Genomic DNA, 24,127 nt, shown 5'->3' with positions numbered 1-24,127 from the left:
GGCTGGAAATGACACAGACACGCAGAGAACCCTGCCTCAACACAATTGACTTTTCCTGGGGATAAGAATTTATGATGAAAACTTCCCTAAGTGGACATTCTAGCGCTAATATGCTAGACAATCCTGTTTTTACTTCTGATCTTCAGAGGGCAATGGTTTCAGATACCTTGATATAGCTGGGCACTTTTTCTTTTTTTTGTACGCTCCCAGTCACTCGCCGGCGACTGGTCATCTAGGACCAGTTCTATAAGGAACCACACGTCAGGTGTAAAGTTTGCCCCTGTCTGGACATGTTACTAGGGGCTTCCTCCTGGTGGGGGGATGCCTCCCATGCAGCTCCAGGAACTTGGGCCACACTCACGGAGATGGGGGGGGTCACTCTGCAGGGGCCACAGGCCGCCACCATCCCAGCCGTGACTTCCAAGGATGTCCACCTTGGCCCGGATCCTGCGGCCTGACACCCATCATCCATCCCAGAGCTCTGACTCTGGTGTCTGAGCCTGGCCCCAGCCCCAGAGAGTCCTGACCAAGATCCGACCTCTGCCTCTGCCCCGAGGCCCCAGCTATGCCCTGACCTCCAGCGTCCGACCCCCGCCTCGCCCCGGGCGTCTGGCAGCGCCTTGACTTCCGCCATCTGACACCCACCACCCTCCCTGCCCTTGACTTGGCCGCAAGGACGCCCCCGCGGCCCCGCGGGAATTCCTGCGGACACCCCCGTCCCGCGCCGCGCCCGGGACCCCCAGCGCGGACCCCGGAAGGGCACCCGGACCGCCAGCGGCCGCCCCTGCGCAAAGTGATTTCTCGGAAAGCTGAGCGCTTCGAAGAAGGCGGGCCGGACGGGCCGCGCCCATTGGGCGGTGCTGGCGGCGCGTCCGCGCCCATTGGGCGGCCCCGGCGGCCCTCCCACGCCCATTGGCCCGCGCGGCCGCCGCTCGGCACGCCGGGCCCGCCCCGGCCCTAGACCCGCGCCGGCGCCGGAGCCCGCGGCCGCATCCCCCGAGCGCGGCGGCGAGCGTGGGAACGCGGGCGGCGGCGCCGAAGGCGGGCGGCGGGCTCGGGCGCGCGCGGCGGCAGGTAGGCAGCCCGGCGGCCGGTAGACGGCCGGGCCGGCCCGGCTCCGTCCCTCCTCCTCCTCCTCCTCTGCTCTTCCTCCTGAACCCAGACCCCAAGTCCAGGCGTTGAGCACGGGGTGGCGGGGCCCCAAGTGGCTGATGCCTGACAAAAAAAATCCCATTTTTCTGAGAGTCGGGTTTGCGTGGAAGACCGTAGAATGGCCTATCTAGGGAGGGGAAACACTGACCCCTTTGTTGCAGGACCTGCTCTCCGGTCCCGCCCAAGTCCTGCTGCCCGGAGTAGCGCTCGGAGGGTCACGACCGAGGAACTGCCCGGTGACCGTCCGTTTCTGTGTGAGCTGGTTGGTGGAAGGGGGTGCACACTGGGGCTTTCTTCTGCCTGATGACAGTTAGCGATTTCTGAGTGGGCTCTGAGGCCCTTGGCTCTCATCATATAGCCCAGTGGTCCCTGGCAAGAAAGCCCCAGCTTTGTAGGGCCCGCTGCTAACAGCAGCTTTTGGGTGCAAAATGCACCCCAGGGCAAAGGGGAGACTTTACAAAGTGAGATGTGTTGCTTATCCAGGGCTTGGAGTGCTTTATGAATGGAAACTGGATACTGAATGTTCCAGAATTTTAAAATACCCCTTCAACATGTCGGGCGATATAACCCTTTTTTTTTTTTTTAAACCTAAGTTAGGAGCTGGTTCTGAGCATGTCCTTTGGGATTATGGCAGGTTCTTCCAAGAAAAGAATTGGGAGTGGCTCAGTCATTTCAGAAAGACTGGGGTCAAAGTGACAAATGGCTTTGATGCTTTGAGTCTGGGGTGGGGGATGTGGGGTTTGTGGCCACCCTTGCCTGGGGCCCTGAAAGGTGTGGGAGGTGAGTCCTGCACCACCTCCTAGGCACATCCTGGAATCCTGGAATCTGCCTTGGGTGGGGCCACCGCAGCCTCTTATCACCTCCTGTCTGGGAAGCCTGATACCCGGGACCCATTTATTGCGATGCAGATTAGCTCCAGATAGGATTTGGCCCATAAAGAGAATGATTAAAAATCAAGGAAGAGGAAGTTATAAACATGTGACCGGGCTTATGAATTGTTTTTCTGGCTTGACATTTGATGGGATTAATGCGTTAGCGTTCCATAAATCATAGTGGGGTCATCATGGGACTAGTACCTTAGGCTTCTATTGCCACTTAGAGTCTTAGAGGTGACCTCAGTGAGAATTCAGGTGGGGCTGTCCACGTGTTTCGATCTGGTAACGTAGCCTTAGTTTTTCTCTGCAGAGTGAGCAAAGTAAGACCCTCCTGCGGTGCCTGGGGGTCAGGGTGCCCTTCTGGGCTTCAGTGTTTCCTCCCGTGAGCAAACAGGCTGGATTAGATGGTTTCTAAAGTATTGTCCAGTTTTCATATTATGTGATTCACTTTTCCTCTCATTGACCTCTCTCTTAACTTTATTTTCTCTTTTCCTGTCCTTATAAATCACCAAGACCATTTGTCCTTAACAGTTTTGGGGGCTATGAATCCATCAGAAAAAAAAATTTTCTTTTAAAGATTTTATTTATTTATTTGAGAGCGAGCAAGGGAGAGAGAGATCACAGATTGAGAGGGAGACGCAAACTTCCTGCTGAGCAGAGAGTCCGACCTGGGGCTCCATCCCAGGACCCTGAGATCATGACCTGAGCCAAAGGCAGACGCTGAACCAGCTGAGGCACCCCAAATCCATTAGAAATCTTGATAAGAAGGTGTTGACCCATTTTCTAGAAAAGCGCGCATACAAACAAAATCTTGCTTTTCATTTTCAGGAGGCTCCTGGAGGATGGACTCTGGTTTACAAACCTTGTGCTAAGGGGGTGAACAAAGTCCTAACGAGTGGGCACATTTCACTGCATTTACAGACCCACAGTCACCACCCTTCCAGTAGTGTTCTGGCCCCTCTCGCCCCCCTCCTGCACGCAGCTCACTCCTCAAGCGAGGCGAGATTCTCCTGGCTTTCCCCACTGAAAGGATCTGTAGGAATCAGTTCGGTCCTAGGTTATTTTCTGGGGGGTGCTCAGTGGTGGGGTTTCTTTTCTCTAGGTGTCCCTCCTAAATCTGTACCTTCTTATTTAGAAGCATAAGGGGCTGTTTAGGAATTCTGGGATGCTTGAGATGCAATTCCATTCACCTTGCCGCTGAGGAGAGCCTCAGAGAGGTTCAGGTGGTTTTTCCGAGGTCAGGTTGGAGAAAAGCCATTGCTGGGTCTGCAGTTTCCAAATCCAAGTCCAATTCCTAATTCCACCCACGTCACCCCTTTTACACCCACCAGTGGGCATGGAAAAGTTACAGTCGGCACTTGGGATTCACCTTCTTCCCAGGACCTGGACCCCCCTTCTGATCCCACAGCCACCTGGAGGGTGGCTGGCTTCCAAGTCATGCACTTGCTTTATGGACCAGCATTGCTCTGGATGTGACCATATTCTTGGGGACATTGTGTCTTGTCACTACTGATGGTTTCAAACCTATTTGCCCAAGGAGGTCACATTTTAATCAGAAGAATAGAAATGCCTTTTTTTTTTTTTTTGGTGGACGTCTGTCCAACTGTCTAGGGGATTTCCACCCTTGTTCTTGTAAATGTGGGCTGTGCGTCGATACGGCATGATTGTTCTTTTTCTGTCTGCTGTTGGGAAAGCTGCCTGTTCTGGCAAGAATGTTCTTCCAAAGGATGTCTTTGGGCACCCTGGTGAGGTCCCCAAATTCTGGTGCTTTCTGGAAGAGTCTAGCCCGGCTGACTTTGCCCTGTTCTATGGCCCCAGTTGATTTCCTTGCTTTTGTTCTAAGTGGTTGTAGGAGTTCCTGAGGAAGAAAGTTAGGATAATAACTTGTGTTATTTAGAGAGAACCTTCTAAGGTCCAGGCATGGCCTCAGGTGCATCCTCTGAGCCCTCACCCCAAAGATGCCGAGTACTGATGGTTCTTCTGGGGCTTTAGCCCCCGTAGCTGGCACTCCAAGGTTAAATCATGATACAAGGTCACCCAGCTGGGAGATGGTGGGACTCAAATGGGACCCCAGCTCTGTCTCATTCCCAAACTCTTCCTCTTATCAATAACCCATCTGTGAAGGAACAATCTAGAAGGGATAGCGTTGAGGATCTCTTCTTTCTTGGAGAGCACAGATGTCATATTTGCTAAGAAACGCTGGTCAGACTGGGCATCAAGTCAGGGAATTGGCTCTCAGGGTGATGAGCTGCTCATCGAAGGACATGGGAATGTAAACGTGATTATTCCCCATCTCATGCTAAAAATGGAATGGTGTCCTTCGATGTGGCCGTGTTTGCCCGAAACGGAGCAATGGGTAAGGCTGGAAGGAGTACCAGGTGGAACCTCAGGAGGGACGGACATCTGGTGCGGGGCAGTGGCAGATTTCCCGGGGAGCTCTCAGTGTTCAGTGGTTTGAGGCCCAGGGGAGGCACGGTCTTCCCACCGCAGGTGGCCCAGGGTCCCAGGGTTCGCGGGTTTCTGCGAGGCTGGGACCTGTGTTGCAGCCCTCTGATTTTCCTGTTGGCAGTTCTTGGCTCTCAAGTACGCGGGGTGCTGTGATTAATGAGATAATATCTGTAATATCACAGAACGTGCTCTTTTCTCTACAAGAATGTGTGACCGGAATGGTGGCCGGAGGCTTCGGCAGTGGCTGATCGAGCAAATCGACAGCAACATGTACCCAGGGCTGATTTGGGAAAATGATGAGAAGAGCATGTTCCGGATCCCTTGGAAACACGCCGGCAAACAAGATTATAATCAGGAAGTGGATGCATCCATTTTTAAGGTACAGACTCGAACCCCCTGAGTTCAGCACCAGTGGTGTCTGTCTTCTCTCCAGGCCCATGCAGGTGTTGAGTGGCATCTTTCTTATTTGCTTGAAACTTAATCTAGTTTTTTTTTTTTTTTAAGATTTTATGTATTTATTTGACAAAGACAGCGAGAGAGGGAACACAAGCAGGGGGAGTTGGGGAGGGAGAAGCAGGCTTCCCGCTGAGCAGGGAGCCCGATGTGTGGGGCTCGATCCCGGGACTCTGGGAACATGAGCTGAGCCGAAGGCAGACGCTTAACGACTGAGCCACCCAGGCGCCCCCAATCTAGTTTTTTTTAAACAAACATTGATCAAGTGCCGAATGGGTCTCCACCAAATATCCTAGGTGATTTTACATCTATTGTATGACCGAGTTACTTCGAGGTCAGTTGGGTATTGTTGGCGTTATCCTGACGGGGAGATGGAGGGCACTTTCCCCAGCTACGCTACCATGTCTTTTGCACGGGGACTAACAATCAGAGAGCGAGAAGACTTCTCCAAGGCCCTGAGATGGAAACCTTTATCCCCTGGGCTGCCGTCTCAATTCCATTACGAATTCTAGGAAGGGTGTAAGTCTGTCCTTTCGAAGTTATTATTTCTGCCTGGCAGCGTAGGGTCAGCTCGGATGAGAGAGACACCATCTGTCATTGCTTCCGGGGCCAGGTCATGTGGGGTGCCCTGAACCTGCAGCAGATGTCTAAAAATAGTCTTCCTTCCCGTGCGAATAAGAAGTACCCAAGCACAGAGAGGCTTGCTGTTTACCACCGGCGCTGGGTGAGAACTTGCTCTGTGCCAGGCCCGGCCCACACAGTCCGATGTGGTAGGCGCTGCTCCTCTTGCTCCTTGCAGGCACCGAGGGGGAAGTGACTTGTCCAAGATCTCACAGCTCCTGGGTGATGGAGTCCAGCAGCCCGACCAGGAGTCCTGCTCCCAGCCCTAAGCAGTCCTGATAAGCGCGGGTTACTTGCCATTATTCCTACGTTCAGGCAGACGAATGGGAGCCAGGGCAGCCCAGCTGGGCTCTCAGGGTCCCCTGTGGGTCGTCGTCACCTGCAGGCTTCTCTGAGGCCCCCCCCACCCTGGGAGTTTTGGATCCTGAGGTCGGGTGAGCCCAGGCTTCTGTGTCGGCAAAGGGACACAGCTCTGGTGGCTGACTCAGAGCCCCCCTTGTTCTGTGGGCCTTTGGGGTCTGGGGAGGGGAGAGCGGGTGAGGATGGGGGAGGGCGGGGCAGGCGGAGTTGTGGAAGGATGGGAATCGGACCCCAGACTGAGGTGAGGGCGGGAGCACAGGGGGGACCCCAGGGCAGCACAGGATGCTGAGCTGGGTATGACCGTCCTCTGGCCCGACCAAACACAAAGGACAGAAGATCATGCCTTGGCCCCGGAGTGGGGCGCATGTAGGTCACAGCCAGCTTCAGAGGCCTGTCGGCCCTTTGGTTCTCTGTGGTGTTGGCAGCGGGGCTCCCCATTTCAGGAGTTCTGTTCCATCTCTGATCCGGGGTCCCAGATCTCTTTGGGAGACTGCTGTCAGTTACTGGCTCTCGTCCAGAAAAGTGGGCCCATGCGGACGGTTCGCTCTCACTCGCCTTCCAGGGGCCCCGTGTCGCCCGAGTGTCCAGCAGATTTCTCCCCATCAGGAGCCTGGACACTGGTACAGCTGCTTTACCATTCTGGGCGGTGCTGTGGACTCCTGTCTTGTAGAGGGTTTGCCTTTGGCATCGTGGTGAATCTCTCCTGCGAGAGACTCCAGCCGAACGTAAACAGTGCCCAGGGTCCACTGGGTCTGCTGGGAATTCGAGGTTATAGATGGCTACAGACCAGAGCTCCTCAACCTTAGCACTGTTGACGTCTCGGGCCAGATAGTTCCTTCTGGTGGGGCCGTCCTGGGCCCTGGAGCATGTACGGCAGCACCCCTCCCCCTCCCCACTGGGACCCGCGCCGGTTGCTGACCGTGGCCAGGACCAGCAGATTTAGGCGGATGCCTGGGGTGCTGAGGGCCCGGTTTCCGGGTGACCATCACTGAGACCTCTCCGGGAGGGGAGTAGGGGCCCGACCAGTAGGCTGCATGTCCTTGGCTCTGGTCCCTGGTGGCTGTGCCCCGCCTCTCCCTTCACCCTGCGCCCTGTTTCAACTTAGGCTCTGGGGGTAAAGAAATAAAGCCCCAGATTTATATGTCTTATGCAATGCGCCTCATGGCCGTTTCAACAGCGTTGAGAAAAATGTGCAAGATTCCCAATGCTTCCGTTCATTACGAAGCCGTTCAGTGTGGCAATCTGAGAAGGGCCCACAATCTCAGCAGAAGCGGGGTGGGAGGGAGACGTGGGCGCCCCCCAGGGCTGGCGGCCACCGGGAGCGCGGCACGCTGGAGAGAAACAGGGAAGGACCCACGTGGCGCTCTGCTGGGCCACGCCAGCTGGCGCCCATCCTCTGAGGGTGTCTCCCCGTGGCGCCCGAACGCACCTGTGCTGGGCCAAGAGACTTAGGGGGTTTCTGGTTAAGTAGAGAACCTTTGGTTTGGAACAGTCAAAGAAAACCTTTAAAAAACAGTTAGTGGAGTGTAAGAAGCCATTTATACCAGAGAATTCTTCATCGCCCGCAGCTGTGATTGTGCGGCCTGCCTCGTGGTGCAGGCCGGAGAGGGGGATTGGAAGAGGCTGAGCTCATGTTGTACCATCCTTGCGTATCCCGAGGCTCTCTTATCCACTCGTACTTGTTTTGTTTTTTTTTTTTAAAGATTTTATTTATTTATTTGACAGAGAGAGACACAGCGAGAGAGGGAACACAAGCAGGGGGAATGGGAGAGAGAGAGAAGCAGGCTTCCCGCGGAGCGGGGAGCCCGATGCGGGGCTCGATCCCAGGACCCTGGGATCATGACCTGAGCCGAAGGCAGACGCTTAACGACTGAGCCACCCAGGTGCCCCCACTCGTACTTGTTTTTAAAAAAGTATTCTGCCTCCTTTCGTAAAGCTGAGGGTTGTTTCTCTCACTGACCAGCATTGTGGCCGGCCTAAATGAATTAGAACAGTCTTCATAGCACAGATATTTTAAATTCAGTAGGCTGTCAAGGAAAGAAAACACAAGATGAGACAGTAACGTGAAATCAGGAAGACTTTGTGGTCCCAGGTTTACTGCTGGCTGCTGATGAGCGCCCAGGGGCGGGAGGCATGGGCTGGGGGTGGAGACTGCCCACGGGCCTCAGAATCGCTCCGTTCTGTGTGGTGGTAGCTCGAGAAGGAAGGGTCTTGAGAGATCACCCAGCTAAGCTGATCTTTTAGAGCCGGCCAGAGAGCCCATGAAAAGGCTCAGGGAAGGGCTGGAAGCAAGGTACCTCTGATGCCCACCCCGGGCGCCTCCTGACCACGGTGCCCCGCTTTGCGCTAGGATGTTCTGGCTTGCTTCACGGGTGAGTGTGACCCTCTGATGAGTGATAGGACTGTAGGCCCTGCAGGTCTGGATAAAAACTAGCTGGTCCTAACATTGCCTCGAAACCCATGGTCTTCAGGGTCCGTGTATAATGTGGATTAACCAGGGGTTCGCAGCGCGGGGTGGGGGAGCGTGTTGCAACATTGCCTCCCCGGGCGCACTTGGCCATGTCTGGAGACAGTTTGATTGTTTGCTGGCCTCTGGTGGGTCTGGGCCAGGGATGCTTTTAGACTTTCAGCCACACACAGGACGGCCTCCACCCCCAAAGTACGGTCCAACCCCAAATAGCAAGAGTGCTGAGGTGGAGAAACTCGGATTTAACCTAATAAAAATTGGAAATTACTGTTCAATGTGTACATGGTTCACCTTCCTTGAAAAAAGTAAATCCAGGCCTGGTCTGTGATGCCGTTAAAAAAAACACTGAACAACGATCAGGAGGGACCGGAGGCCATTCACTTGAGAGGGGAGTTTGTGTCTGAGTCAGAGAAAGGGGTGACGCTCGTGTGCCCCAGGAGGAACATTCTCCTGTTCCCCTCCTGCAGCCGCGCCCAGGCTCAGCTCAGCGCGCCAGCAGAAGAGTGTGAGGTCTTGTCCCAGGGGCTGGGGGTGTCACGGAGTTCCTGCACGTGTGGCCCCCTGGTCACCTGCCAGTCTCTGAGACGCTGGCTGAAGATGCAGATTCCCAGACTAAGCCCTGCTTACTGAAGGAGCCTCCTGGGGGGGTCCCAGGGATCTGCATTTCACGAGCCCCCTGGGCGCTGTTGCGGGCATTGACCTCGAGGACCCTGGCTGTAGGGGAACTCCACTGGGCTGACGGTCAGGGCGTGGCATTTAACCCCCGACTGGGTCACCTTGGGAAGACCCGCGTCGTCCTGAGTGGGGCTCAGGATTCCCTCCAGACCTCGTGCTCACGGAGGCTGGCAGGTGCGTCCGATTTAGCCCGAGGCTGAAGGTTTTCACCTGACAGCCCTGACCCCCTCGTTGTTGTGTCTGGATTCCAATTTCGAAATCTTGAAACTGCTCATCCACGTGTTCGTCTGAATTTTTCTTTTCAGTTCTGCCCCCTTCTGCGTTGTGGCTTTTGTAGGTTTCCAGCTTTGAGCGTCTGGTCCTAGTTGAGACTGTAAGGTTTGGAGAGGTTAGGAACAGCTGTGGAAAACCAACAGACAGAAAACGTTTCATTGCCTTTTAAACAGGGCCCTGGGGGTGGGGCGGGGAAGGTTAGAATAAATGCCAAAATGCAAAACAAAATTTCTATTAAAAGTAGCGGGGCAGTGGATGACCACATTCAGACTTCTTGCAAATGTTCCCTTTTCATGGTAAATTTTGGCTAGGGGTTGATTTGAAAAAGCAACAAATTGTTCTTTGTTTTGAACATTCTAGTGAAACCGAGTGCTACTTCCTCTTTGTGCTAGTTGGCCTCAGGCTCCTCCTGGCCCCCTGGTCCAGGGAAGGATTCGCCAAGAGGCAGGTCCAAGATGTGTGTGTGGGGAGGAGCCACAGGCAGGGGCTGGCTTCTGGCTTGGCTGGGTGGCCCTGGGGGGGGGGGGGGCCCTTCCCGGCCCGGAAGGCCCGGGTCTTTCCGAGACGGAGACCCCTGAGTCCTGAAAGTCCCTGAATGTGAGCTCGTAGCCAGAGGTGGCAGGACGGTGAGAACGCGCCGGTCCTGACCGTGGCCATGGATACCCGTGGTCGGGGTGGGACGGGGCTGGCCTCGCATCTCATGTGCTGCTTTCTTTTCCTTCAGGCCTGGGCAGTTTTCAAAGGGAAATTTAAGGAAGGGGACAAAGCTGAACCAGCCACTTGGAAGACGAGGCTACGCTGTGCTTTGAACAAGAGCCCAGATTTTGAGGAAGTGACAGACCGGTCCCAGCTGGACATTTCTGAGCCATACAAAGTTTACCGCATCGTCCCCGAGGAAGAGCAAAAATGTAACTATCTGTGCCGGGCACTGAGCCCAGCAGAGTCTGCCTGGGTCTGGGGGGGACATCTGGGCGAGTGGTTAGCCGACTGTCCTCTCCTCTGTGTAAGCAGATACCGAGAGCTCTTTCCCCTGACCTCGGCCACCATCCGCTGGCCAAGTGGCAGCTTCCAGTTGAGTGGGAGGTGGCGCCCGTGGGAGGAAAGGGTGGGGAGGCTGCTCACCGCTGTCAGACCAGGGTCTGGTGGTGGGGCCTCCCTGAGGCGCAGTCACGGGGTTGGGCAGGAGCAAGTGGCCTGGGCAAGGTGGGTGAGGTGTTCCTTCTGTTCTAACAATGCCCAGAGGAGGCTAGGGTACAGTCAGGTGGACGAAGCGGGGGGAGGGTAACGTTCTTGAATGCAGTGGGGGGACGATGGCACCATTGGCCTCATGGCCAGAGATCAGATAAACGCCTCGGCACGTGGTTAGATCCTGATCATTATTTGGGAAGTCCGGGAAGTGAGGATTCTGGATGGGCCTTCCAGCTCTAAAATCCCGACAGAGCATTCACGAGGAGATGAAAGCAGGAGCCGCCCAAACCTGCCTCACATACCACGGCCCTGCTGCCGTGCCCTGGTCGGACATGGCTCATCGACCGGGAGGCAGTGACCTCTGGTCTGGCGTCAGAAGCCTTTGCGGAAGTGGGGTGCTCTGTGCGGATCAGAGCTGGCCTGGACACGAAAGCTCGTTATCGTCAGGGGTTGAGAACATTCTTTTAACACATCCCTTAGCCATTAGATGTAGCAGTTAGACCCCTGCAGCCAAATCCCTTGCTGCTTCCAAGCTCTTTAAGTCATCTAGGGAGCCTGAAAGAAATAGAGCCCTCAGCAACTCTCCGGGGCTGTGCAGATGTTCTCGATTTGATCTCTTCCCACTGGGGTGGGGGGGGGGGGGTTTGAAAATGTCCACAGAGAATTGAAAAAAAAGTTAAAATTGTGACTGTCCCAAATCTATAGTGAGCCTGGGTCGGAGAGTCATTTAACTCCTCCCCAAGGGAGCCAGCGTAAGGACCGAGACGGTGGGATGGAGAATGTGAGGCTCGGGTGACACTCGGTCCGCGAGCCCAGCCGCTGGATGTCCTGTCCCTGGCGTGTACCCAGAGTTTGGGGGATCGTCAGAGGTGCCGGTCGTTTGTAGCTTCACTCTGTATAAATTAGCACCTAATTTGACTGAGTCAGAACCCGTCAGCAGTTAGTCAAACTAACTGACCTTTCCCTGGAGAACCTGACGACCTTGACAGGGAGGCCTCGCCCTTGACAGGGAGGCCTCCTAGGTAATGCTCTGGGAGGGCTCTGAAAGGCCAGCCCTGCATGTCTCCCCCTCACCTCCAAGTTCTGGATAATTTTTCATCAACACCAAATGAACTGTGATTTGAGGGAGTGGAGGAGTTTCTCTTGGTTCCCCCCACCCCCAGGATCGGCCGAGCTTGAACTGGCAGGTGAGCCCAGCTTGTTTACAGCGTGGGTTGCAGCCAGGATCACCTGCCAGGGTGGGTGTTAACAGAAGAAGCTGGTTCTCAGGGGGCAGAGGGACACTGCATTTGCATAGTGTCTAAATGGACTCACTCTGCTCTGTACTTCAGTGGTTTGCAAGCTTCGCTCGGGGGTGCCCCCTCTACTCCCTACTTCCCCCATCCGCAGCTTCTAGCGAATTCTTGAGTCTGTCTAAGTAGAATTGAGATTCAGTTGGGATGGAGCCATGGGTCAGTTAGGTGCCTGTTGGTTATAAGACACGGCACACGGATCCCTTGATAAGGCAGATCTCTGACCTGGGGGTGGGGGCGGGGAGGAAATGAGCCTGGGGTGGGGGGCTTCCCGGGGGGCCGCTCTGTGCCTGGAGGCCGTGCCCGATGGAGCCAGCCTTCCTGGTGTGCTGGGCGCACTCACGTCTGGTGTGTGCTGTATATTTGGAAAGGCCACAAAGACATTTCCTGTCAATTAACTTTAAAAAATGACTCCAATCTGCACACACATTTTGCCAGGAAATCTTTTGAGTGTCTTTGAATAGCCCAGCTTGTGAATGTAACCCATATGGGTGGCGAATGCCTGGCGTGAAGGGTGTCTGGTGGGCAGTCCCTTTTCCAGCTCAGCAAATGGGGATGAGCCACATGGCCGTCCTTGTCCTTTGAGTGTTAGAAACAACAAAACCGACTTCTCCCTTTGACTTGGCCGCTCAGACAACTGAGGCAGCACGGGAAATAATTTCTAGGCCTTTTCCAAACCGGTGAAGACACCGACTGACTTTTATTTCCTTCAACTCAGCATTAAAAAAAACCCCAAACCAAAGAGCCGACTCGATTCCAGCCCCGATGACGGCTGTGGTGGGCTCAGTGCCGTGTGTCACGCGTCTGCCCGGTTTTCCGCAGGCAAATTGGGCATGGCGACTCCTGGCTGCGTGAGCGAGATCCCTGAGATGGAGTGCGGGCGATCCGAAATCGACGAGCTCATCAAGGAGGTGAGTGGGCAGCCCGGCCAGAGTGGCCCCGGCCGCGGAAGCTGCGAGGGTCTCGGGGAGGAGCGGCGTCGCACCTGCCCTGCTGAGGCGTCCCGAGCCCTGGGCGCTCTCGGGATGCGGCACCTCCACCCCCCTCAATTCTACTTAGACTCAAGAATTCGCTAGAAGCTGCGGATGGGGAAGTAGGGAGTAGAGGGGGAGCCCACCCCGGCCCCGCGGTGCAAGGCGAGGCCGGCCTCTGCCGTCTGGCCAGCCCCTTCCCCTGGTTCCCCAGCTTCATCCCGGGGCCGGGGCTGGGCTCCCTGCTCTGTGCTCCAGCTAAAAACGTATCCTATTTTAAACGTTTTGAATGGCAGTCTTAGAAAATGCATCACGGAATCCCTTGGCTTCTTCGGTGGGCTGCACTGAACAAAATGTAAACTCCCCACGCGGCTTGGGGGGGTCCTTACGAAGCTCCCAGTGGGCAGGCTGCCTGTCTTAGAATCTGCCGCTGGGAGGAGGGTGGTCAGCCCATGAGAATTGTATGTAAACTCACTCAGTTCATAGGCTCTAAGTAAAGGCTTAGTGGGGTCTCCTTAGTTAGGCAAAGTGGGTGGGGTTTTGGATGCCCCTTTTAGCTCTACAGATACCCTATTACCATCCGCCTCTTACCTCTGTGTGTATGGCTCTGACCAGGTGGGCTTAGCATAGCTGAAATCACTGCACACAGTCCTCATAAAAGGTGGTGTGGGTGCTAGAGAAATCCTTCCTAATACTCATGTGGCAGTAGCGGAATTTTTAGGAGTAGCGCGGCGTCTGAGGATGCAGATAACAAAATGCAGCCTCCTCTCAGCGGCCTGAGTTTTGTGCAGATGGCAGATGCTGAGTTTCTGGGTGGTCTCTGGCAGCTGACCGAGTGAATTCCTGGACTCTCATCTCCAGCAACACCCCGTCTCCCTGCAGGGCTTTTCTGCTGACTCAGCGAAGATAGTGAGGTGGTTGGGTTGGCACACGGGATTCCCAAGAAACGCAGAGTTCAAAATATTGGCTAATCAGAGGTATCAGCATCCGTTCAGGAATAGGCCAGAGCTCGGAAGTCCGGACGTGGAGAGGGAAGGAGGACGTGCTAAGTCATGGCCGAATCTGTCCAGTGTCACTGTTCACTGGTGTCCTGGAACCTTCTGCCTCTCCGGGGCACCGGGTCAGCTGGATGACCTGGCCGTTCTGTTTTGTGACAGGCGGTTTCACAAAAAAGGCCATAAACTTATTAGGGGTCCTGCAGAGGCTAATCACTCAGGCACATGGTTTGATCGCTAAGCCCGGTGGGTTTGTCTTGGGTCCTTCATGATGAGAAGTAAAACTTTCCTTTTGTCTTGGGATAAAGGTGACAGTATGTCTTTGGTTAAGTCTAAACCGTTCATCTCTACAAACACCAGAGTCCCACTCTGGAAGCCCAGTGACCACCGCTCTTCTCTCGCCCCGTTCCTACAGCCTTCCGTGGACGATTACATGGGGGTGGTCAAACGGAGCCCCTCCCCGCCAGAGGCCTGCAGGAACCAGCTCCTCCCGGAGTGGTGGATGCAGCAGTCTGGTGCAGGTGAGGATGGGCCTCCGGGCTTGCCCCACATGAGGGGGCGGGGGGCGTGGCGCTCACCCCCTTTCTGCCTTCAGGCCATGGGGGGTCACGGGCCATGGGGGGTCACGGGCCGTGGAACTACGGTGATCCCTATCTTATTGAAGGTAACTGAGCCCCCTTCACTGCCTCTTAGGAGGGCACACGGACCCTTCCCCTGGGAGGGCTCTGCGTGCCGCCTGGGCTCCTGGGAGGGTCGGAGAGTCGGAGGGGAGGGAGGGGCGGTGGCAAACCCCTCCCAGACCAGAGGGGAGATGGGCTTTCGGCCACACTCAAGCTTGCCACGTGGGCCTGCCAGCCACTGTCCTAGGACATCAGGGACCCCTCAGAGCCATGCGGAGCCCAGGGCATCAGGAGAGGAGGGGGCCCAGGGCCAGGACGGTGCAATGGCTCACTGGGAGCCCTGGATTTGAATCCCATGGGCGGGGGTTGCGTAACTTATTCAAGTCTCAGTCCTCTCGTCTGATGGAGACCCCAGGACCTTGTCCCGGGGGGTCACGGGGGCCGAAGGAGACATCACGCATTTATCAGCTGCTGATGCCTCCCCCCACCTTCCCACTCAAACAACTCTCCTCTGCGCACACGGATTGCTGTGCCTCCTCCCTCGGGCTCTTTCCCCTCCTGTTCCCCCATGGGAGACTGGGAGGTGACTCTGGCTCAGCTGGCTTCAGAGGTCGCCAGGCTGTCAGGTGGCAGTTTGGCCTCCGGGGCCCTGGGCGAGCCCCCTCTCCCTGCACTGTGGTGACACCTCGGGGAAAGCTAGCTCGGGCCCCAGGTCCCTCTCTGGAGACAAGGCCTGGATGGTGGGCATGCAGTCCCGTGATACTTCGGGAGCAGGGCCTTGGGTGGGAGGAAGTGGGACCCCAGAGCATCACACTGACCATCGGTCAAAAGTCCCACAGCACAGAACGTTTCCTCCCCCTCTTTCCTGGTTGAATTGGGGTCTGGTTTACGAAATGTGGGTTACCGTGCTGGGGCGGGAGGAGTCCCAAATTCAGCAGAAGCCTGTGGCAGGAACTCAGGAGCACACCATGTGTGGCTTTTGAAGAAACTTCTGGAGAGGGAGCATTTGGGTTGGTTCCCCACATGACTGGGTCTGAATCTGCCTTTCGCTTTCTCCGGCAGGCTTACCGCTGGTGACGGGCTACACTTCCTACGACGCGCACCATTCAGGTATGGGGCTGCGCGGGGCCGCACGGGGCCGTGCTGGCAGGTGGGACATGGGTGCGCTTTGAACGCAGAGCTCAGAGGACCTGTGTGGGCTTGCACAGGTGGGTGGACGAGCCGATCTGGTGTCAGAAGTCAGGACCCTGATTCCTCTTCCTCACTGTTGGCTTTTGGAGCAAGCGAGGGGCCAGGCTTTTTGAGGTTCTTCTCGGATTGGACCAACAAATAGATCCAAAGAGCTCTTTCTGCATAACCTTGCAGAAGAGCCTGGGGACAGCTCGGGCCCAGCTCTGCCCCTCTTGTGTGACCCCAGGCAGAGTGATTTGAGCCACTCAGAACCTCACTAGAGTGTGGTGAGGATTAAATGGAGTGTCATTAAGTTTCTGGTAGGGACGTCATTGGTCAACAAACGTCACCAGTGTCTGTCATGAGTATCCATTTCTTTTACTCTCTTCCACGCTGAAGTTCATAATGATAATGATACTAATTAATGTTGATGAAGGGATGATGATGATGGGGATGGTGCTGCTGTTCTTGGTGTTGATGATGGGGATGATGGTGGGGATGATGGGGATGATGGAGATGATGATGGGGATGATGGAGATGATGATGGGGATGATGGAGATGATGGGATGATGGAGATGATGATGGGATGATGGAGATGATGGATGGGGATGATGGGGATGATGGAGATGATGGATGGGGATGATGGGGATGATGGGGATGATGGGGATGATGGAGATGATGGAGATGATGGAGATGATGGTGGGGATGATGGGGATGATGGTGGGGATGATGGGGATGATGGAGATGATGGGGATGATGGAGATGATGGTGGAGATGATGGTGGGGATGATGGAGATGATGGTGGGGATGATGGAGATGATGGTGGGGATGGTGGGGATGATGGTGGGGATGATGGAGATGATGGAAGGGGATGATGGAGATGATGGGGATGGGGATGATGGAGATGATGGATGGGGATGATGGAGATGATGGATGGGGATGATGAGGATGATGGAGATGATGGAAGGGGATGATGGAGATGGTAGTGGGGATGACGGAGATGGTGGGGATGATGATGGGGATAATGGTGGTGGCTGGCATTACTGAATGCTGACTAGGTGCCAGGATCAGTGCTGAGACTTTAATGTCTGCTTCTCGTACTCCCCATCACCCGTGGAGACGTGCTCTTGCTCCTCCCACTGCATAGGCTCAGAAGCCCTGGGTCACACAGCGGTGGGCTGCAGAGCTGGGACATGGCTTTGGGCTGTCCCATCCATGCTCCTGCCCCTTATGGTCTGAGGTGGCCTCTGGTACATTTTTGTCTACTTATGTTGGGGACTCCGACGTCCTGCCAGTGGCCCCTGGAATTTGCATTCCAGCTCCCTGATGGGGCCTTGGAGTGAAGGAAGCCACTGTCTTCCCCAACAGCTGTCAGTTCTATGGAAGTGAACAGCCTGACTCATCAGGCTGGACCACAGAACGTTAGGTCTGGGGGACCGGAGGTCTCTTGGTGCAGAGGAGGAAATGGGGCTTGGAGGTGTCTGGGCCAAGGCCCTCATGGGACGGGTGTTTGGGGCCGTGGAGGCAAGAAGACGACACAGAGAAGCGGTGTTCTTGTTCCTAGCACTGGTGTTGCCACAGAGCCGTCCTGCACGCTGGGGCCTGTCACAGAGGGGGGAACCCAGACTTAGAGGTTCAGTCGCTGGTCAAGGTCACCCAGCTGGTAAGCAGGTGGCCGGGTCAGAGCCAGGCACCTGGCTGTCTCTTCCAGGAGGCCCTGGCTCGCGGGGCCAGACCTCTGACCTAGTCAGTGCTGGGCTGCGGCCGGCGCAGTCTGCTGACGGGTGCTTTCTGGGGGCAGGAGGGGAGCTGGGGGGCAGGGCCGAGGCCTCTGGGCGAGGAGGAAGTGTGCTCGGTTGCCCTGTCCCAGCACACAGCGGGTGAAGCAACCCGTAGCACTGCCTCATGCGAGGAAAAGCCTAACACGCTCTTCTAGAAGTTGTGGACTTGGGTACCCCTGTTCCGGTCACCCCCCACCTGTGTAAATAAGTCAACGGCAGGGGTCCCCTGTTCTCAGCGCCACAGGGACGAGGTGATGAGTGACCGGGCGGGTGAAGGGCGGCAGGGAGGCTGGACGCCACGGCCTTCAGATGCCGCCGGGCTTGATTTCGCCATTTTTCTGGAGAGATCAGAAGTCTAGGTTTTTTTGTTTTTAAAAATTTTATTTATTTGGGAGAGTGAGAGACAGCCCGAGAGGGGGGAGGGTCAGAGGGAGCAGCAGACCCCCCCGCCGAGCAGGGAGCCTGATGCGGGACTCGATCCCGGGACTCCAGGATCCTGACCTGAGCTGAAGGCAGTCGCTTAACCGACTGAGCCCCCCCAGGCGCCCAGAAGTCTAGGTTTTTATGTGAAGCCTTCCCGAGTGAAATGCTGACCACAAAGCTGCGTTAACGACGCCCCAGTGTGCTGGCAGATCCAGATGCGCCCGTGGCTGTGTTCACGACGTTCGGGGATGAAGGCAGGGGCTGAACTCGGACAGCGGGGCGCTGTGCTGAGGACCCCAGAGGCAGAGCCGGTCTGCTGGGGACGAGGGAATCCAGTGTCCCCCACTCAGCAGTCATGCCGTCCGAGCAGACGCCTTGGCCCGTCTACACCTGTTTCCTTACCTGTAACAGTCACCTCTGCCTCAGGGCCGTTGTGAGGATTAAATGCTCCTAGGTGGTATCTACTGCAGAGACCCAGAATTAGGATTTGGAACTTCAGGAGTCTCACGTACACAGCCAGTGTCTGGTCCTGTTAATCCTGCTGTATCTAGTTGGAGCTCCTCGTGGGGGGCTCACGTGTGCTAAGTGCAAACATGAGCTCGTGCCATCCTCAGCCGCCGGAGGAGGTGCGTGCCACTGTTCTCTCTGCTGATGGGGAAACCGAGGCACAGAGCGGTGAAGTTGCTTGCCCCTGGTCGCACAACTGGGCTCCCAGGTCAGGGTGCCTGTGCTCCCAGGATCGTCCCCCGGTTGGCGGGTGGCTGTTGGGGGGGCAGGACAGGTGGCGGAGGGCTGCTGAGACTTGCGGAAGGCCCCGGTGGTGGCTTTTCCTCCGCGGCTCACCTGTCCGGGGCAGTGGTCCTCGCTCAGGCCCTGCCAGCTTGAACCTGCCCCCAGCTACGCTGCCCTGTGGTTCCGGGGCCCCGGGCCAGCCTTGCGCGGGCATCTGGGGAGCTCCCTTGGAAGCAGCCGGTTCTCCTGGCCGCGAGGCACTGCTAGGAGGACAGCGAGGCAGCGATGGGGCAAAGGTGCGGAGTGGTGATAGTCCTCTGGGACAAAGCTCAGGATTGTTCTGGAGTGAAGGAAGGGGGGTGTGTCAGCCCCGCCGGGCTTGCTTTCCACATTTTTGCAGATTTTCCCGATTTTGCAGATGTCACAGACCCAGCATGGTGGGCGGGATGGTGAACCGGGTGTAACAGGGCGCGAGGTCACATGCTGGTGCTGCCCTTTCCTGGCCACCCCACCTGGGCCTCAGTGTTCCCACGTGTCACATAAGTGAATTGGATTGGAACACCTGAGCTCCCAACCCGGCATGATTCCAGGAGCCTGTGAATGGCGGCAGGGAGTCTCATCATTCGATTGAGCAAATGATTTTTTAAAAGATTTGTCAGAGAGAGAGACATGCACAAGCAGGGGAGGGGCAAAGGGAGAAGCAGGCTTCCCCACGGAGCAGGGAGCCCTATGCGGGGCTTGATCCCAGGACCCCGGGATCATGAGCTGAGCCGAAGGCAGACGCTTCACCGGCTAAGCCCCCCAGGCGCCCCTGAGCAAACGATGCTTAAGCAGAGCCTGGTGGGAAGGGCCCGAGGACCAGCCGCACTCTTCAGAATTCTGGCCCCATGGCACCAGCTGCCCGAGGCTCAGAGACCCATTTTCTCCTTTTAAGGAGGAGTTTGCCCAGAGTTGGTTTTAAGGATCCATGAGCACCAAGCCAGGGCTTCTGGAGGTGACCAGAGCCTGAGAGAATGTCGTGGCACCACCGCCCTCCTCAGTCCCTCAGTGTAGCACGTGCGGGGAGACGCTGACTTAATTTGAACGTTTTTCAGACTCGCGAGAGTAGGTATAGATGAAGGGTTTTGTAGACATTCACCATTTGAAATCCCCGGAACCCCAAGGAGACTGTGCATTTGTCAAGCAAAGGATCGCATCTTTGTTTACCCTGCCCTGGAATTCGAATCTTGCATTTGCGTCGGTGATGAATTCGGGAGCAGGCCCCTAGGTTACGTAGCACGTAAAACAATACGTGGCGTGGCGTACGTGCGTATTACAGGACAGCGTAGAGGAGTCTCAGCAGGATCGGGGAGGTGGAGCGAGTTCACGAACTTCTACATTGTACGGGTCATCGTGACCTTCGCCAGGAGAATGGAGTGCGCTGGGGTGATTGATGAGTCACTGGTTTCCTTAGTAATTCTGTATATTCACGCTTGCTTAAAACAAACAAATGCTTCCTAGAAGGGTGCATGAACTTCCCCGAATGCCTAGAGGCCCCAGGCACCCGAGAACTGAACCCGCCCCCCCTGACCGGTGCCCCTCCCGCCCGCAGCCTTCTCCCAGATGGTCATCAGGTTCTACTACGGGGGCAAGCTGGTGGGCCAGACCACCACCACCTGCCCCGAGGGCTGCCGCCTGTCCCTGGGCCAGCCGGGCCAGCCGGGCCTGCCGGGCGCCAAGCTGTACGGCCCCGAGGGCCTGGAGCTGGTGCGCTTCCCGCCGGCGGACGCCATCCCGAGCGAGCGGCAGCGGCAGGTGACGCGGAAGCTGTTCGGGCACCTGGAGCGCGGCGTGCTCCTGCACAGCAGCCGGCAGGGCGTGCTGGTCAAGCGGCTGTGCCAGGGTCGCGTGTTCTGCAGCGGCAACGCCGTGCTCTGCAAGGACCGGCCCAACAAGCTGGAGCGCGACGAGGTGGTCAAGGTCTTCGACACCAGCCAGTTCTTCCGAGGTGGGTGCCGCCGCCTCCGTGTGATCGGGCCCGGGGAGGGGCGGGGGGGCCCCGGTTCCGGTCCAGCTCTGTGCTGGCCTGCCCGGCCACCCTGGGGAACCGCTCCGTGCCTCTGCGGGGCCTGGTGCTGCTCCTAGGCGGCCAGGGCCGCTGCATCGCGGCGCCGGCTCCCTGCTGTGTCCCCAGCGCGCTCTGCACCTGGAACGGCACCAGCGCGGGGCAGGTCTCCTGCCGCCCGGCCTGAGAACTCCCAGCGAGTGGGGGCGGCTGCCCTGGAGAAGCGGCGCTGTAGAGGGGGCGCGGGGCGGTGCGTGAGCTCAGGGGTGCAGGGGAGCGAGGCCGGGAGCGGTGGTCAGCTCTCCCTCCCCGTGTCCTCCCAGAGCTGCAGCAGTTCTATAACAACCAGAGCCGGCTTCCTGACGGCAGGGTGGTGCTGTGCTTCGGAGAAGAGTTTCCAGATATGACCCCCTTGCGCTCCAAACTCATTCTCGTGCAGGTAAGAGCTCCCGGCCCACTCCTCGGGACTCCGTTTATACTTGGGCTGGCGAACAGGCGGCAGGGACCGGGGGACTCCACCTGTGGACAGAGGCAGGCCCGGGGATTCTTGCCGCCTCTAACAATCTGTGTTCTCCCCCTGCCTTAAGTCAAAACCCCCTTTCTAGCAAGGTTTAATTGCCTCAAGGTCTGAGAGACAGAATAGACTTTTCAAGCCCTTCTTTAATCTAGTCAAAGGAATGCTTTAATCTAGTCAAAGGAATGAAACTGTAATGGTGAAATTCTGAACACTGGCTACCAGGTTGGGACTGTAGACTTTGCAGCAATACCACTTGCCCTTCCCTTGCACCTGCCTATCTGGGACTCGTGGAGGTTCTCAGCACTTTGGGTAATCAGAGAACCTGGCCAGGGTCCGAGACTGTCCCACCGCCACGTCTAACCTGTGCCTGTCCCTCTAGATCGAGCAGCTCTACGTCCGGCAGCTGGTGGAAGAAGCGGGGAAGAGCTGCAGCGCCGGCTCCCTGGTGCAGCCTCTTGAGGAGCCCCAGCCAGACCAGGTCTTCCGGATGTTTCCAGACATCTGCGCCTCACACCAGAGACCTTTTTTCAGAGAAAACCAACAGATCACCGTTTAAGCCTCTCTCTAGGGCACCCTGTCCTGCCTACACCTCGTGCTTCATTATTACAATTACTGTTGTAATTATTTAAGGATGTGGATTCCTGTGACCTGGGGCGGGATGCTTCACTCGGCTCTTAATTCAGTAAGGGCGTTCCCTGAGGACTTGAACAGGAGAACCATGACTCGACTCTTAAAAAATGACCTGGATGCTGTAACTATAACCTGTGATTCAAACATTTATTTCCCCTAATTATCATTAGTTGCTAGATTCTTTCAGCATTTGGGGATAATGGATATTTCCAAAAATGGATATTTCCAAAGACTTACCCTTCACTTTTACTAGCTCATAGCTGCTTCCTGGAAAAAGATTTGGAGAAGATCAACTTATCAGAACAAGGCTGCTTTTTGTCTCTACTTTGTGTTAGAGCGATAGATTCATGATTTCATATGCTTGATCGATGTGGAGTATCTTTTTTTTTTTAGACGTTAAGATGCCGAAATACTTAGATAACCGTCTCCCTTCAGCAAGAGAAAGCAAAACGCCAGGCTTGTTAGAGGAGTGGACACCCTGCCTCGGATTTCCTGCCAGGCGGGCGTGTCCAGCACCAGATGAACTGGTGTGTCCTCACCTTCACACCACGAAAATCTTCCCTGTGGGCCTTACTGCCAGGAATCTTAGAGCTAAAATTTTCATTTCTATAATTAAATCATTCCCAGATCCCTTGCTCTTTTCTTCTTGCTAAATGGTTTTGACCTGTTTTAAAAATTTGCATACTTTTACTTGTCCTATTGTAAACTGCTTTCAATTTTTTTTTTTATAAAGTGAGCAGGCTATAAGCCACAAACTCCAAAAGTAATGGTAGATTGTACAAGCATTTTGTGCCTTCCACTCAGCGAGCCCAGGCGGTGGTGGGGGGGGGAGTGGCTCGGGCGTATCGGAGAGGATGTCGCCAGCACCTGTCCTCACCACCCCGGTCCTGGGGTGGATGGCGGAAGGGACAATGCCTTCCCCCGCCCTAGGACTCCTTGAGGTTCAAGGTGGCCGTGGGCCATACCCAATTCTACTGTTCAACGGAGTCCTGTAGTGAGACTCCCGACGGGAGAAGTCCCAGTTTTAGCCCCCAAAGAACTTAGGCTGTTGGCTAGCAGAGGTGATGCATTCCCTACCCCACGTGTGTCAGAACGGCGGGGGCCGGTCAGCCTTCCTGCTGGCCGTCCGGTGCACACGACACCTCACGATCAAAAAGCACCTCAACATGTTTTTCTGGGGGAAGAAAGGTATTCTGCTCAGTTGGGGTACCTCTTCCCTGTGTCCGGGGTGATGTGCCAAGACAGGCGGAGGTGTGTGCCGTGGGCCCGGGAGCCAGCTCCACGCGCAGTGGGGACCCCAGGCAGGGCTGGGGGGTGGGGAGAAGGATCCTTGCGCCATTTCTCCTTCGTAACCAGCCTGGCCACCACCGGCCCTGGCTCCGTCTCACCTGAAAGGGCAGGAAGGGGCCTTACCTGTCAAGGTGCACTTCGCGAAGAGGGAGAAGCTGGGGTTTGGGGGACAGGATTGCCTCCTGGCAGCCTCGTAACCATGAGTCTAATTTAAAATCCAGGCCCAAGAACCCCTTGGTCAACATTCCCCGCGTCCGTGTCCGTGAAGATGACGGAGCAAGACTTTGTCATCGTAGGTCCCTTGCGCTGTGTTTGAATCCACCTGAAAGTATAGGGAAATTCAGCCAAAGTGGCTTTTCTTCTTTGGCCAACAAAGGCAGCATCACATTGTTAAGGATAACAGATCTGTTTTCTGAAATTGTGTCCGAACAGTGGGTTTTGGTGTCTAGCTCAAACAAATGGTAAAACATAGATCTTGAATATGCTAAATGAGTATTTATTTTTGTACCCACTTAAAACGTGTTATTGATCTTTTTTGTTCTTTATTAAAATGTCCTTTTAAAAGCTGATTCATGCTCTGTCTTTTAAGTCACTGTAAAATCTTTCCTCATTTAGGGGGAATTAAACAGTGCTGCACTGCGAGTTTAAGGATTTTTTGCTTGTTTTTCACTCATCCCCAAAACAGCAAAAAAGTAGAGAGGCTTGCAGATGATAGAGAACCTTCTGGAGAAAAAGGGCATGCTAGGTTTTTCTGAAAGTGCAGGGGTCCCTTCGTATGTGTTGTGAGGAGTGTGGAGGGAGGAGGAGGTTGGTGGGGTTAGGCCTGCCCTGGAAGGTACTGGGACCCCCCTGCTTGGTCAGCTGCACGTGATGGGGACGTGCATCTCTCCATTCATAGACGTACTCACTGCGCCGGGTCCTTAGGGGATCCCAAATTGGTCATCGTGGAGGTTGCTTCATGGGACGTACCTGTTGAACAACCCGGGACAAATCAGTTTCAAGGGGGCCCAGACCCCAGCCAACCCAGGGGAGGTTCCCCACCATGCTCCACCTACAGGCAACGGGCACTGGGACTGTCTAGTCCTCCATGCAGAGATGAGGGAAGGCAGGCACGTCCCCGTGGACAGTGGCCTGTGGCCATTCGTGGCCC

At 55.9% G+C, this 24,127-nt stretch overlaps 1 protein-coding gene across 5 annotated transcripts; it reads left to right on the top strand.

Moving 5' to 3' along the window:
• The first annotated feature begins 947 nt into the window (after positions 1-947).
• IRF8 (interferon regulatory factor 8) lies at positions 948-23,546 on the top strand. Of its 5 annotated transcripts, none has more exons than XM_045890618.3 (9): positions 948-1,074; positions 4,680-4,854; positions 10,049-10,232; positions 12,627-12,715; positions 14,186-14,291; positions 15,453-15,500; positions 20,088-20,483; positions 20,864-20,979; positions 21,437-22,048. In XM_045890618.3, the coding sequence occupies exons 2-9, from the start codon at positions 4,681-4,683 to the stop codon at positions 21,611-21,613; spliced, it is 1,290 nt and encodes a 429-aa protein (XP_045746574.1). In that variant the 5' UTR covers positions 948-1,074; position 4,680; the 3' UTR covers positions 21,614-22,048. The 5 variants fall into 5 exon arrangements, with proteins under 5 accessions (XP_045746574.1, XP_064437802.1, XP_054367194.1 ...); XM_064581732.1 differs by having other exon boundaries at positions 960-1,074; positions 4,658-4,854; XM_054511219.2 differs by lacking the exons at positions 948-1,074; positions 4,680-4,854 and adding an exon at positions 9,788-9,921 and having other exon boundaries at positions 21,437-23,546.
• Positions 23,547-24,127: the final 581 nt, after the last annotated feature.

This window comes from Mirounga angustirostris, unplaced genomic scaffold (genome assembly GCF_029215605.1).
Source record: "Mirounga angustirostris isolate CCGP_5_RB_7025 unplaced genomic scaffold, mMirAng1.0.hap1 SCAF_16, whole genome shotgun sequence".
In the NCBI taxonomy this organism is placed as follows: domain Eukaryota; kingdom Metazoa; phylum Chordata; class Mammalia; order Carnivora; family Phocidae; genus Mirounga; species Mirounga angustirostris.
This window is presented reverse-complemented; position numbering and strand designations above follow the sequence as displayed.